At 51.2% G+C, this 15106-nt stretch overlaps 4 protein-coding genes across 4 annotated transcripts; 2 read left to right on the forward strand and 2 right to left on the reverse strand.

The window, feature by feature from the left end:
* Positions 1-908: 908 nt before the first annotated feature.
* N7482_007392 (uncharacterized protein) lies at positions 909-2688 on the reverse strand (the record flags this gene model as incomplete). The annotated part of the gene is made up of 8 exons (XM_056689517.1): positions 909-1068; positions 1122-1309; positions 1370-1643; positions 1699-2055; positions 2116-2195; positions 2261-2313; positions 2368-2505; positions 2559-2688. The coding sequence occupies 8 exons, from the start codon at positions 2686-2688 to the stop codon at positions 909-911; spliced, it is 1380 nt and encodes a 459-aa protein (XP_056541946.1).
* Positions 2689-4070: 1382 nt separating this feature from the next.
* On the forward strand, positions 4071-4944 carry N7482_007393 (uncharacterized protein; the record flags this gene model as incomplete). Its single annotated transcript, XM_056689518.1, has 2 exons — positions 4071-4136; positions 4195-4944. The coding sequence occupies 2 exons, from the start codon at positions 4071-4073 to the stop codon at positions 4942-4944; spliced, it is 816 nt and encodes a 271-aa protein (XP_056541947.1).
* Positions 4945-6805: 1861 nt separating this feature from the next.
* On the reverse strand, positions 6806-9004 carry N7482_007394 (ATP-binding cassette domain-containing protein; the record flags this gene model as incomplete). Its single annotated transcript, XM_056689519.1, has 7 exons — positions 6806-7901; positions 7958-8054; positions 8114-8275; positions 8333-8735; positions 8797-8808; positions 8897-8921; positions 8985-9004. 7 exons carry the CDS (start codon positions 9002-9004, stop codon positions 6806-6808), a joined length of 1815 nt encoding a protein of 604 aa, XP_056541948.1.
* Positions 9005-10051: 1047 nt separating this feature from the next.
* Positions 10052-14603, forward strand: N7482_007395 (chromatin-remodeling ATPase CHD1; the record flags this gene model as incomplete). The annotated part of the gene is made up of 2 exons (XM_056689520.1): positions 10052-14430; positions 14486-14603. The coding sequence occupies 2 exons, from the start codon at positions 10052-10054 to the stop codon at positions 14601-14603; spliced, it is 4497 nt and encodes a 1498-aa protein (XP_056541949.1).
* Between the last annotated feature and the right edge of the window lie 503 nt (positions 14604-15106).

Consider the following 15106-nt stretch of genomic DNA (forward strand, 5'->3'; position numbering starts at 1 on the left):
ACCGGCCGGCTTGGCAACGGCGGCACTCGTAAATACTACTATCTGGACATCACCGCTATGACAAGTCGGTACTGAGATAAAATATAAGTAACATGATAGAACGACACAATTTTGTTGCCATGAGTTGGCTGCTCCTCTCGGTACGCCGAAAATTTCTTACAAAAGAAAGGTAACCGAAGCGCCTGGAGAAGCTTTAGCCGATCGAAGCCTCCACCGAGTTTCCCCATTAAGCAGCATCCAGCGAACCTCGTCATGATGATGCACAATAGCTGATACGCATGGCGATGGAGAAGGTTGGATCATAGACACCGTACAAAGCTAGGCTCAGGCGTACGCAATCTTTTGGGGAGCCCTATAGATGGGTCATCACCAATCGCATCTCCGACCCAGTTCTAAATTCAAGCGTCAGCATCAAGACCGACAGGGATCTTGCCTGAAATGGCATGGAAGAACCGAGTGGCTACAGATCCTGGGTCTATCTCCGGTGCAGAGCTAGGAGGAGGCTGGCTAGTTCCGCATCCGAGCACCTGGAACTTGGTCAATGCAGCCAGCCAGTGCCATGGCAGGGCTATTTTGACCTTACGATATGCTGCTAGTCTAGCCGATTGGGTGAATTCACAGATTGGGGATCCCCGTGAGGCTTTCGGCGCGAAGAGTCGACTTCTCATTGCCCCGATGCTGAACTATGTTAGAGCTTTGTTGACTGATAATCTTTTTACCCAGCGAGCTGGTCCTAAACCTAGCGTTCATCACTCTTCTAAAGGAAGACTCTATTTAAATGTGGAAGTTAGGATTCACGGGAAATAAATTCATTTATTGAGCCTTATCTTACCATTCCTCCGTGTTCGTGCCAAAGGAAATCATTATTACATAAAAGAGCACAAAAAATTAAGACACAAAAGTAAAGCTCATGCACAGGCTCCCTGTTGCCACATCTTTACGGATTTGACGATCATGCCACGTTCTTCGGGTGTACCCCATGAAGGGAGCCAGGAGCTCTGGGCCATGTAGAATTCCCTCATGGCACTGGTGCTGGCGTCAACCCAGGGTTTATCACCAAGTCCATCGCTATATTAATTTTGGTCAGACTAGATCCAAAGTAGCAGGGGTAGGAAACTTACGGGAAATAGTTGTTCGTGCCACCAACAGCCACATTAAGGATGAGGTAGAACTCCTGGTCAAAGGGAGCGTTTTTGCCGTCACTCTGACTCCACGGATTGCTGGGTACGCTATCGTTTACCGTCTTACCGGCAAAGTCCCCATAGGTCCACATGTTCTCGTTCTTGGTAAAATCGAAGTAAAGGATTTGCTGCAGTCACCACAAAATTTAGCATCCGTTTGACCAAAGCTATTTTCTGTCAATACATACCCGTAGCCGACCGTCTAGCCAGGTGAATAGATAATCCTCAGTCCATTCCAGGCCATACGTGTGGTAACCGTCACTGTACTTGGTCCGCTGCGCACCCCAGTCTGAGGTACTTTTGAGGTAGGCATCATTCAGATACGAGGTTCCCCAGTGCATGGCTGAGCTCACAATGTTGTTTCCGAGCGAATAAGTCTCTGCGTCGTTGCCCCGAGCTTCACAGAGATCAATTTCACCGCTCTTGGGCCATTCGCCGTAGACAGAATCCTCGGGCATCATCCTATTGTCGGTTAGCTAGCTGATTTTCCACACTCAAAAAGGCAAGGACAGCCTACCAGATGGCGGGCCACAACCAATCTCCTTTTGCCAACTTAGCGACAACTTCCACTCTGCCATACTTGATTGTCTTCTTGCCCTTTGTGGTGAGACGAGCGGACCGAACGGGCGGGAGGATGTGTCCGGTGGAAGTGTTACTCGTCACCGCGCATGGGCTCCAGTCCACAAGCGTAGACGTGCGCTGTTCCGAAAAGGTGCAGCTTCCGTCGGCGGTTAAGTTCAGAGCAGTGTTGTTAAGAAGTTGAGCCTCGGTGTAGTGGGTGGTTTCGAGGGTCAGGGTTGGGACGATGTGAAGGCCTTCGCCGTCAACGTAGGAGTTTCTCGAATCGGTGGTCGTCCAGTCAAAGGAACCCGTTCTAAAATGATGCTACGTTGGCAAAGATGGCAATACGGAAGCGGAATTGGTGCGCTCTCACCCGAAACCATTCAGCTGGACCTCGTGGTTCCACACGTTGGGGTCCAAGGTCGCGAAGTCTTCATCTAGAACCATGCACCACTTGAGAGTGTAAGTCAGATGATTTGCGAATCCAGAAAGTGATGATGGTGATATTGAGTGCGTACCTCGTGCTTGGGAACCTTTGCGTACGCAGACCAGCAGATATAACCCGAAACAGCTTTTTCCAAGGACAGTCAGAATCATTCCAGCTCGATAAAGTCGTAAACCTTACCCAGTGCAATACCAACACAAGTGTAGAAAATGATGCTATCCCAATTGGGTCTTCTCTTGTTATCCTCCAGCCACGGCTTCTCGAATTTCCCGATCAGTCGAGAACTTCTGAAGCGTCGGCGAGGACGAGCTGGGGCCACTGTTTCCGTGATTAGCGAATTCAGAAAACATCATATTGCGAAGAAAAATCACCTAGAGGTTCACCAACAGCCGAATCGAGCCTTCGCGACCGAATAGATCCAACTGGTGTCGCGAACGGCGGTGTGGCGAAAGGGTTGTGTGAAGCACGAAAGTGCTCGGTGGTAGTCTTTGGTGTCTCCATTACGAACGTCTGTTCTATACTGGGGAAGAAAGACGAGCAGAAACCAGACTTGACTGCAACACTTCAAAGACCCAAAGACCCAAACGAGCTGTTCTAGCCCGAAGGTTATATTATACACGGCATTTCGCACGATCGCCTCCGCCATAGTTCTGGATTCCAACCGGCTGTTATCGGTATCGGAATTCCAACGCTTTCTTTGCCATCGAAAATAGGACGGGTTTGCCGAGCGGTAAAGCGGGGATCAGGAACCAGGGGGCCGTGAGAGGATAAGGCAAGGTACAGCGGCGGCATGGCCAAAAAGGGACCGATAACTAGCGTAGCCGAAACAGACGAGCAGTGACAAGGACTGATGAGAGCGGGACCGCCCCGTGCCGGCCGTTCATTGGCCGAGGATCCTCGTCTATAGTTATCGCTTGTGGAACGGTAGTCCTAGCGCGTGCTTAGCCTTTGGCCTGGCTGGCTTTTCCTTTTTTGTTCGCTTGGAGACAAAAGCACACTGCGAGGTGAGGTAAGTTACCCCGGACAAACTCATACTGCGGGTCGAATCTAGATCTTTTGCCAGGTCTTGGTTAACCTGGTAATCATTGCACGGAGTAGTTCCTTGCAATCCACACTATCAAATGAACTGCCGGTGAACTCCTCGCCACAATAATCGCATTATACTTTGTCTATACCGACTCGGTCTCAAGTGCCTTCTGCTCCACCCAAAATGGTCCTAGGTAACCACACTAGTGCAATCGAAAGTTCTGCACCACCGAAACACAAGAGATGGAAATTCTAAACGAGCTCACGAGGGCCCAGTCTCTTCTATCGGCCTCACCGAGTGTGGAGAGGCAAGCCCAACGTATTCAAAGGATTGCTGCCTCGGGGTTCAGCTCGCTTTGCTCAAAGAGGAACATTATTGGCATCGTGGCTTGACAAATTATGGGATGACTCGCCAACGCACCGTCGTCATAGGCCCACCGTCTCCAGGCTCACCATGTGGTGGCTGCAGGGGATACCTGTGGGCGCCAGTTCCGGCCAAATCTGCTCCATGGCTGGCGCTACTCGGGCACCCCTAGTAGAAGCTTTGCATGAATTTTGGGCATTCTCGTGAATCATCATTGAGGCTTCACTCTCTCAGCACGGCTCCGAAGTGAAATTCATGGCTGAGAACTCTCTCGGCATTTTCGACCTTTGATTCCTTTTCAGCTTCTTATGGCTGAAGTGGCGGGAAACTGGGCTGATGAAGCCTCAGGTTCCAACTCCATAGTTATATAAAGCCCCGGAAAAAGCCCAGGGCTGCATATTCCCCCTGATATCTCATCACCATTCTCCAATTGAAAATTGAACTGCGATCCAAATCTCCTGTGTGGCATTTCTCTATCGCCCCCGTCATCAATATGTCGACTATCGCCTTGCTCCTCAGCGGTCTGGCCCTTGCCTCCGCCACTCCCACTGGCCTGAGTGTATGTCCATGATCCACTCCTCCGAGCACCCCAGATAACTCAACAACTGCATCGATAGGAATCTCTCTTCCCGAGGTCGTCAGTCTCTACCACTGGTATCTGCGGAGCCTACAACGGAACCGCCACCTGCGCAGGCAGCGCCTTCGGCAACTGCTGCTCCCAGTTTGGCTGGTGTGGCAGCGACACCGGCTACTGTGGCAGCGGATGCCAGGCTGACTATGGCAACTGCGGAGTCTCGACCACTCTGGCCTGGAAAAGCCTGGGCTGTTACTCCGACAGCACGCTCGCCCGCGCACTCAACACCTCCGAGAACGTATCCGGTGGCACCGTTCAGGCGTGCCAGTCTACCTGTCAGGGTCTGGGCTTCACCTACGCCGGCATGGAGTACGGTACACAGTGCTTCTGTGGCATGGCTATCATGAACGGTGCTGCTCAGATCGACTCATCCAACTGCAACGTCGCGTGCCCCCAGGACTCCTCTGAGGTCTGCGGTGGGTCCAACGCGCTTAGCATGTATACGGTTGTGCCCGTTTGGCAAAGCATCGGCTGCTACTCCGATACCACCCTCAAGCGTACCCTTGCTCACTCGGTCAATGTTGCTGGTAACACCGTTGAGAAGTGCCAGGCTGCCTGTAAGGACAATGGATATATCTACGCTGGTATGGAGTATGGAAGTCAGTGCTTCTGTGGCAACACCATTGATAATGGTGCTACCCTTACTTCTGGCTGTGGTACCGTCTGTTCCGGAGACTCGGCGGAGATCTGCGGTGGCGCGAATGCCCTGAGCATGTACTACCTCTTCGAGTAGGTGGTCTTGGTGGCGTCCGCATCTGCTTGGGACGATGGCCATGATACATGGTGAATATGGGTTGCAATAATGCGGTTTTGTATTAGTGATGTTATTGATATTGTTGGATGTAAGTAGTATTATCGGGGTAGTACTTGATATGATATTGATTGTGTGGGTAATGTCAAAAAATTGGCTTCGAACTTGTTCCTTCTCTAGACTTGATCTCTAGAGCCTTGTATACCAATCTATGAACTCTTCTGGGCTCGTCTCCTGGATGATGTTGCACATAGTAGATCTAGAAAAGCCATTACTGAGCGAGTTATTGAATGCACAGAGCTATGGAGGAGAGAAAGAAGCTATGAAACTATCATACACAGAAAGGAGGGCGGAGGCGCTAAAGAGCCTGAGGAATCGGCAGTGACTGGCTCATTCCTCAACAGTAAAGCCAAGGCAATTTCCTAGCAATATAGAGAATTTAAATCATGTTTTATCAAATAATATAGCATCATCAACACGGATAATTTGGTATTTTTAGGTATTAGGTCAAGAAATATTTTAGGGTATCACAAAGTAGATATATATATCATGGCTCGATCGGAGCGTATTTTTGGTAATAGCAGTAATTAAACATTTTCTGAACATATTAGCTATACTATAATATTTCTAATACTAGGAAATCATACTATACTAAAAATTAAGCAAAATCGTCTTCTTGTTGTTGATATATTATAACCTGAAAAACCGCATTTTGTATCGTGTTTTCGGGTGGCCCGACCGGCCGTGGTTTACGTTACCACTCTGTGCGCTGACATAAATCCATGTTCCACCTATCAGCACAAAATCAACCCAGTTCGAAAGGGCTCATCTAACTGCTGGATTCCAATAAAAGTCAAGCTATCTATCTTTGTTTACGAGTAGTAGAGAAATTGTACTGTATTCAATATAGTCAGGTGCTGCGCTGCGTATCACGCTCGTCACACTAGACGATCATGATAGAGGTCAAGATTTTGCTCTTATAAGGCTAAAATGGTAGCTGGAGTTGATATAGCCTAGTATAAGACCGCAGGTTATATTTCACTTCCGTGGAGATTCGTTGCATGCGAAAATCGAAGATACAAAAAGAGAAGATTGAGATAATTGATAATGATAATGTTCAAATACTAGTAGCCGGCCTAGAGCCATTTAGATAATGGACCGACCCGATGCGAGAAAACCCAGCTATTCAACAATGACTGCTTTCCCTCAACATGGCCCTTCAGCCATTCCCAAGAAGACATCCATCCACCTCTATCAATCATCAAGTCATGGAAAAGCTTTTTGAGAACCGAACCCTCAACCCATAATGAAAAACAATAACTCCGATGGAACAACCATGCCAATCAAAAATCCCCCGACATCTAACCGTAAAGAAAATGTTTTCGGTGATATCAGATGGCAGGTGTTCCCGGCTAGATGCCAGAAATCTCAAATGAATGCCAAGATAACGGAGCCTAGAAAACGGGGTTGCATGGCAGATGACGAAGACGACGCAGATGGTGAAATAAATGATGATTTCAGGATGTGGAGTGGCACATTGAGGTGTAGACTAACGGATCATGCCATTGCCTCTAAGCCAGTGTCTTCGTTCACACCCTGTCATCCATCATCATCATCATCATCATCAACCTCGCCATCTCCTAGAAGATGCTCTCCATCTCCAGGAGAACTCCTGGCGGGGCGATGGAGTCTTCTACTCTCAACCACCGCGGCTCTGCAAATACCGGGGAACGCCAATCGCCACCTGAACCCTCCGATGCCGCGGCGCCACTTACGCCGCCGCTCAGAATCGCGGCCATCACGGTTGTGACGGCGGCGTTGATGCTTGTGAGGGGTGCCCTCTTCAGTTCTCTTCCTCCAAGAAGTAGAAATTGCCAGCCAACTTCTGCTCCTGGTCCATCTGACTGTTGTACTTGTTGATACGAGGACGATAACTGTTGGGGTCACGACGGAAAGTGACGTCCAGGTTCCGCAGGAACTTGTTGCAACCAGTCACTAGGGACTCGGGGGTGTTGGCGTGAGCGTCCACGGAAGGCTGACCGTCGAAGACGATGACACGGTCAGCCAGGTAGGTGGCCATAATGAAATCGTGCTCGACAATGAAGGCGGTCTTCTTGGTGTGCATGATGAAACGCTTGATAACACGGGCGGCAACGATACGCTGTTCGGAGTCTAGATACGCACTAGGCTCGTCAATCAGGTAGATATCGGCCGGGATACCAAGGGCCAGAACAATGGCAACACGCTGCAATTCACCACCGGACAGGTTCTGAACCTCCTGGTCAATGAAGTCGTCGAGCTTGAGCGGCTTGTAGACATCGGTCTGGAATTGTGGAGAGAGGAAGGCGGACTTGATACGCTTGAAGAAGAGCTGGCGCACGGTGCCCTGGAACTTGGGAGTGATCTTCTGAGGCTTCATGCTGATGTTCATCTTTGGGACAGAACGGGTGCCATCGGGCTTCTCGGCACCAGCAAGCATCTTACAGAAAGTGGTCTTTCCAGTTCCATTCTCACCCATCATGACGATGATCTCGGAGTCAGTGAATCTTCCTGGCTCGATCTTGAGGTGGAAGTTGCCGAGGGTCTTCTCCATGGCAGGGTAGCCGAAGGCACGTGCCTTATCCGCGATGAAATCGTCGCCAGCCTCACTCAGGCGGAAAGTGAGGGACTCCTCACGGAAACGCAGATTCTCAGTCGGGATGTGACCATCAAGGAAGATGTTAATACCCTCACGGACGGAAGAAGGCAGAGTAACAACACCGTAGACAGCAGGGCGACCGTAGAGAACGCAAATGAAGTCGGACAGATAATCAAGAACCGACAGATCGTGCTCGACGACAACGACGTAGTCATCGGGGCGGAGAAGGCTACGAATGGTACGGGCAGCAGCCAGACGCTGCTTGACATCAAGGTAAGAGGAGGGCTCATCAAACATGTACCTGCAGACTAGTTAGAAGGATGACCACATTGCAATCCAGCAGTCCAAAGAACTTACACATCGGCCTTCTGCACGCAAACCAGACCAATGGCGAAACGCTGCAGCTCACCACCAGAGAGATGGCCAATGTCACGGTCCGCAACCTGTCTCAGCTCTACATTTTTTGGGTGGTTAGTAATTAATGAAATGCCGGGGGAAGTTAAAGTTTCATACCGAGAACATTCATGATCTCATCCATGTTGTCTAGCTGGGCACGGGCCTTGATGAGGTCCTCCACACCCTGGACGGGACCCTTGACGGCGCGCGGAATCTGATCGACGTACTGAGGCTTGACGACAGCCTTCAGGTTGTCCTCCAGAACCTTGGTGAAGTAGTCTAGTTTTTTGATCAGCGATGGCCTTTCAATGATCTCATCCGGCCGACATCACTCACTTTGCAGTTCAGAGCCACGGAAGTACTTCAGGATCTCCTCCCAGTCAGGAGGGTTGTCGTAGCGGCCCAGGTTGGGCTTCAGCTTGCCACTCAGAATTTTCAGCGCAGTACTCTTGCCGATACCGTTGGTTCCAACTAGACCGAGGACCTGGCCGGGCCGGGGCATGGGCAGACGGTGGAGCTTGAAGCTGTTGGCGGAGTAGCGGTGGGTGACCTGGGTCTCCAGGTTGGTGGGCAGGTTGATGATGTGAATGGCGCCGAAAGGACACTTCTTAGGGCAGATACCACAACCGATGCAAAGGCGTTCGGAAATGAAGGCGATCTTCGATTCGGGAGTCACCTCGATGCAAAGCTTTCCCGTGCGGACCACGGGGCAAGATTTCTTACACTCCTGACGGCATTTCTACAGCAAAATATGTCAGCCTCTGCGAAACCCACTGCAAACATTGTCCTATATTTCATACCTTCGGTTTGCACTATAGATCGGGAAAACTTCATGTTAGCCGGTCATGAACGAGAACTTCGGAGCGCGGGAAACGCGATTAGCGGGGTACTGGAACGAACCTTGTCACTGTTGACAATAGCAATACTAGAGACGAGATAACCATTAGCAAGGCGTCATTCTTATACCGAGAGTGCTATCTAGACATACCGGGTAAGCTTGTCAGACATGGTGGCGGCTTTGGTCTCGGGGAACCACGATTAAGGTATCAAAGCCGGGTAACAAGAATTTAACAGCGGTGTTTGTCGCGGGCAAGAAACGTCGAATCGAACGAAGAAAAAGCCGGCGCAACCAAGAGAATAAGGTGCAGGAGAGCACCAAGTGTCTGCGCAGACTCGAGCTGACGGAGAATGACAGGACAATCGCAACGACGAGGGGGGCAGAATTGAGCGCTTTCTTTCTTATTGTGGGCTGACCCGCCTGAGGCGACCTCAGAGTGACCGCCCTGGGCGGTGCATTATTTCGGATGACGGTTATTGGTGGGAACGATCGGAGCGGAAGATTGGTTTGTCCGGGAGTTTCCGAATGATGATATAAACATATCACGGGACTCACGGTTGTTCGAGAAGCGAAGACGCTAATCCCAGAGGGGAAGGGGTTTATTGCCTGAGTGCCAAGGCTGCTAGGCCGATCGTCTGCAAATCAAACCAAACCGAATCAAACCTCCCCCAACTCTTCTCCCTCACCCGTCTCTTCTTCATACGCACGGCGTCATCACAACCTCCCGCCCACCATTCTTTTCTTACGCTAATACCCCTAGTCTCCCCTCTTGCGGGGTCACCACGCTATGGAGTGTAAGTGATTCTTTTTCTTTTCTGTCAAAGCGACAGGCTTGCCGCTCGACCGGTTTGCCCGCGTACTTCTCCGCGTTGCTTGACCCACTGCCAGAATCCCCGATTCTCTCGTGTCTCTCGGGATCGAGGCGGCTTTTGACTCGCATGATATACGTCTGATGGAATCGTTCTCTGGGAGTGGGTTCTCGGTGTCAATCCCCTTGTGGCTGCTTCCCCAGCTCTGGTTTCGTCCATCCCACCCTTCATCAAAAAACATCTATCCTCATCAATCTTGATATGCTACCCTGCTCCACCGATACTAAGCTTAATTTCTCTGCGACCTGAGTCGCGTATCATTGTTCTACCGTGCCCCGTGTATCTGGCGTGCTTGACGCCCGGAATTGAGCTTCAATGCTGACTGCCCCTCCGGCCATAGCCTCTAGCATGGTGATCCCATCGGGTCAAGAACCTCATTCCTCCTCCACGGTGCCGAATGGCTACTCGCATTCTATAGCGGATGAAGACGCTCCTGCAGAATTCGACGTGGCTGCCCAGATCGAGCCCACTCCGTCCGAACCCGTCGAGTCGCATCCCATCTTCGAGTCCTCCCCCGAACCTGATGCCGCGGACGACTCATACGATGCCCAGTCTCCGGCTTCCGATGGGGAAGATGAGGATGTTGTGATGGATAACAGTGGTGATGAGCTTGGCCAGTCCAGCCGTGAAAACTCTTCATCACCAGAGCCAGACCGCGGCGTCAAGCGGAAATCGTCGCCGCCGGATGAAATCGAGTTCATGCGACAGAACCCCGATCTGTACGGCCTTCGTCGTAGTGGCCGCGCGCGTCAAGCACGTCACCTCGTCGACTCATCCGATTCGGAATCCGATGTAGTTGCGCCACGCTCCAAGCGTCGGCGCAAGGAGCCATCCCACCAGCCCTCGAAGACCTCGCGGTCGGCTACCGCCTCCTCCTTCTCCGAAACTGATAGTGATGAGTATGCGGGTAAAGGTGCCCGTGCGAATAAGGCCCGACGACGTCGTCTCAAGGAAGCCGCGAGCACAGACCGCTCTTTCGCTGAGGTCCGCTTCTCCACGCGCAATGCTTCCAAGGTGTCCAACTATAACGAAGATGAGGATGACGAGATCTTTCAGGAAGATCCAGATGAGGCCATGGACAATTACTGGGCACATAGCTATGTGGAGGATACCCGACCTGCAGTCGATGTCGTTTTGAACCATCGGCTAAAGGAAGGCGTGGAGCCCGATAATCCCGACGTCGACCGCCAAGACTTTGAGTTCTACATCAAGTGGCAAGACAAATCACACATCCATGCCACTTGGGAGTCAAATGAATCTCTTGTCAACTATCGCAGCACTCGCCGGGTGGACAATTATGTTCGCAAGGTGCTCAATGAGGAGCTTCGCCTGCTTCATGACCCAGACGCCCCTCCAGAGGACCGGGAGAAGTGGAGTCTCGATCGTGAACGGGATGTTGAGGCAATTGAAGACTACAAGCAGGTTGAACGCGTCATTGGTGTGCGAGAGAGTGAAGATGGCACGACTGAGTACCTCGTCAAGTGGAAACGGTTATACTATGATTCATGTACCTGGGAGGCCGAGGACATGGTTAGTGAGATCGCACAGAGCGAGATTGACCGTTTCATCGATCGCTCTGCTCGTGCACCTGTCTCCGACCGAGTGGAGTCAAACCCTGATACGCGCAGGCCATTCGAGCGCATTCAATCATCCCCGAACTTCTTGCAAAATGGTGAACTCAAGGATTTCCAAATCAAAGGCCTCAATTTCCTGGCCTTCAACTGGGTTAAAGACCGGAACGTGATTCTAGCGGACGAAATGGGTCTTGGTAAAACAGTTCAAACTGTTTCGTTTATCAATTGGCTGCGTCATGTTCGGCGGCAGCAAGGACCTTTCGTTGTCATCGTCCCACTGTCTACCATGCCAGCATGGGCTGATACCTTCGACAATTGGACTCCGGACTTGAATTATGTTGTCTACAATGGCAGCGAGAAAGCGCGTGCCGTACTCCGTGACTATGAGTTGATGGTGGATGGCAATCCTAAGCGGCCGAAGTTCCACGTCCTCCTGACAACCTACGAGTACGCGATGAATGATTCTCCGTTCCTCGGACAATTCAGATGGCAGTTCATGGGAGTGGACGAGGCCCATCGTCTCAAGAACCGCGATTCGCAGCTGTACGTCAAATTGAATGAATGGAAGTGCCAGGCCCGTCTTCTCATTACGGGTACCCCCATCCAAAACAACCTTGCAGAGCTGGCATCTCTAATGGACTTCCTCAACCCCGGCATGGTTCAAGTTGATGTCGATATGGATCTCAACTCCGAGTTCGCGTCAGAGAAATTGGCTGAGTTGACTGATGCTATTCAACCCTTTATGCTGCGCCGTACCAAGTCTAAGGTTGAATCTGACCTTCCTCCGAAGACTGAGAAGATTATTCGTGTTGAGCTCTCTGATGTCCAGTTGGAGTACTATAAAAACATTTTGACAAAGAACTACGCTGCTTTGAATGATGGTGCAAGGGGTGTGAAACAGTCGTTGTTGAACATCATGATGGAGCTGAAGAAAGCAAGTAACCACCCCTTCATGTTCCCCAACGCAGAGGCAAGGATCCTGGAAGGTAGCACGCGGCGAGAGGATATTCTTCGTGCCATGATCACAAGCAGTGGCAAGATGATGCTGCTGGATCAACTGCTTCGCAAGCTCAAGGGTGATGGCCACCGCGTCTTGATTTTCTGCCAAATGGTAGGCATGCTCAATATCCTTAGTGAATACATGGAGTATCGTGGCTACAAGTATCAACGCCTTGATGGAACCATTCCGTCCGCAGCCCGTCGCCTGGCTATTGAGCACTACAACGCCCCAGAGAGCACCGACTTCGCATTTCTCCTTTCCACAAGAGCCGGTGGTCTTGGAATCAACTTGATGACTGCTGATACAGTCGTTCTTTTTGATTCCGACTGGAACCCTCAAGCAGACTTGCAGGCCATGGCGCGAGCCCACCGAATCGGACAGACGAGGCCTGTCAGCGTCTATCGTCTTGTGTCCAAGGATACCATTGAGGAAGAGGTCATCGAGCGAGCTCGTAACAAGCTCATGCTGGAGTTCATCACCATCCAGCGTGGCGTGACCGACAAGGAAGCATCCGAGATGCAGAGCAAGATGGCTCGTGTGGTTGGCGAACCCAACTCCACAGAGGATATTTCTCGCATCCTCAAGCGCCGTGGCCAGAAAATGTTCGAGCAGACCGATAATCAGAAGAAGCTTGAGCAGCTCGATATTGACTCTGTTCTTGCAAATGCCGAACTGCATCACACCGAGCAAGAGGAGCAGATCCAGGCTGATGGTGGTGAGGAGTTCTTAAAAGCCTTCGACTTTGTTGATATCAAGGTCGATGATCTCACTTGGGACGACATAATTCCTCAACAACAGCTCGAGGAGATCAAAGCGGAAGTGAAGCGCAAGGCGGACGAGAGATATCTTGCCGATGTTATCGAGGAGAACAGGCCTCGAAAACGTCATGCAGCTGTCGAAACGAAAGAAACTCGGGGAGAACGCCAAGCCAAGCGTCAGGCCAGGGCACAAGTCGCTATGGAAGACGATGAAGATGAGAGCAGCTCATTGGATCCAAAGCGCCCACTGGGCGAAAAGGAATACCGTTCTCTCTCGCGAGCCTTCTTGCGTTACGGTGATTGGGCAGACTGCGAAGAGCTCATTCTTGAGGACTCTCGCTTGCAAAACCGTGACCGGGACACCGTTTATGCAGCCCTCTGCGAAATCACGGACAAGGCTAACTCACTCGTCCAAGAAAATATGGCTCAATTGGAAGCTATCAAGCAGTCGGGCAAGAACCTTACGAAAAAAGAACAGAAGGCTGTTCTTTTCGACCACCACGGTGTTAAGCGTCTGAATGCCTGGACTATCGTCGACCGACCCCCTGATATGCGTCTCGTACGGAAGATCACCACCTCCCTGCCGGACTTCAGGACCTTCCGTCTTCCAGAAGCCACCAAGCTAGCCGATTACAGCTGCCCATGGGGTGCTCGGGAGGATGGTATGCTTCTGGTTGGTATTGCGCGCCATGGGTTTGGCGCTTGGGCTCAAATCCGTGATGATGTGGACCTGGGCCTTGGTGATAAGTTCTTCCTGGAGGAACACCGAGTGGAGCGAAAAACCCAGCGTGCGCAGGGAGAAGAAAAAACTACCAAGTCACCTGGTGCTGTTCACCTTGTCCGCCGAGCCGAGTATCTGCTCTCTGTCATGAGAAACAAGCATAGCAACGGCAGCAATGTCAGCGCAAGGCGAGCAGTGGATAATCATCATCGGAATAACAAGCGGGCCTCGCGCGTTGGGAGTGGCAGTGTTTCCGCCTCCCCGGCTCCCCCTGCTCGCAAGGGTCACCGTGAAGCTGAGCGCTCAAGGCCGCGCTCCCATACCCATGGCAGCCGTGATACTGGTGACCGCCATCACACGCCCAGCCACGACCGGCCTAGGTCTGGGCAGGATGTTGACCGTCCCCGCCACCGTCTGTCTGATGCAACCAACGAGGATCTCCGCCGTCGCAGGGCTCACGAGAATGGCGGCTCGAGCAAGGAGGACATGGCTTTGATGTTTTTCCGCCCTATTGTTCCAAACCTCAAGCAGGTCTCTATGATCACAGCCAAGAACTATCCCAACAAGCACGAGAGAGCTCTCAAGCTCCGCAACACAATTGTGAAGATTGGTGAATTCATTCGCAACACATTGGAGGGCGAACAGTCCATGCCTTCCCTTGAAAGACGCCTGTGGTAAGTCTTCATTAACCTGGGTTTATTGAGTACAAACTGTTAACATGCATTCTAGGGATTATGTCTCTTCCAATTATTGGCCCAACAAGGAGGTTGGTGGCTATAAACTTCAACAGATGTTTGACAAGGTCATGGAAGCCACCAAGGCCGAGAAGATTTCCAACGGCTCTTGATCCTAGAGTACCCTCCCGCTTCTTTTGCCCAGCGGGCTGATTCTTTTTCATGGGGTCATGGCATACATATTGAGCATTCCTAGCCGGGGATGCCAATCATCCTCCCCAGCCCTTGATGACAGGCACCTGCGCCCTGCCCGATCCCTCCTACCTCCCAGGGCTAGGCCAGTGTGTTGGCCAGCGAGATAAAACGTCAATGATCCCTCTACTTCATTGAAAGTACATACGGATGCAATGATTTGCATGGCATTGCGAAAGGCGTCGAAGTGATTTGCGATTTGCGCAACCTAAAAAACTCCATATAGCACAGAAAGGAGAATCTCGATTTGGCCTGAATATGATTCGAACGTCAAGATGATATTTGCATGGCGTGTTTGGTGCTATATTCTATTCCCGTTGGCGTTCTTCATTGCCGTCTTTCTCCCGGCAGACCACGCTGAACCCACCACACGACCTCGTTCAAAGTTTTGCTGGAATGGGGTAAGCTGGCTCCGCCCTCATTA

This window comes from Penicillium canariense (assembly GCF_028826845.1).
Source record: "Penicillium canariense strain IBT 26290 chromosome Unknown utg000004l_segment0_segment0, whole genome shotgun sequence".
NCBI classification, from domain to species: domain Eukaryota; kingdom Fungi; phylum Ascomycota; class Eurotiomycetes; order Eurotiales; family Aspergillaceae; genus Penicillium; species Penicillium canariense.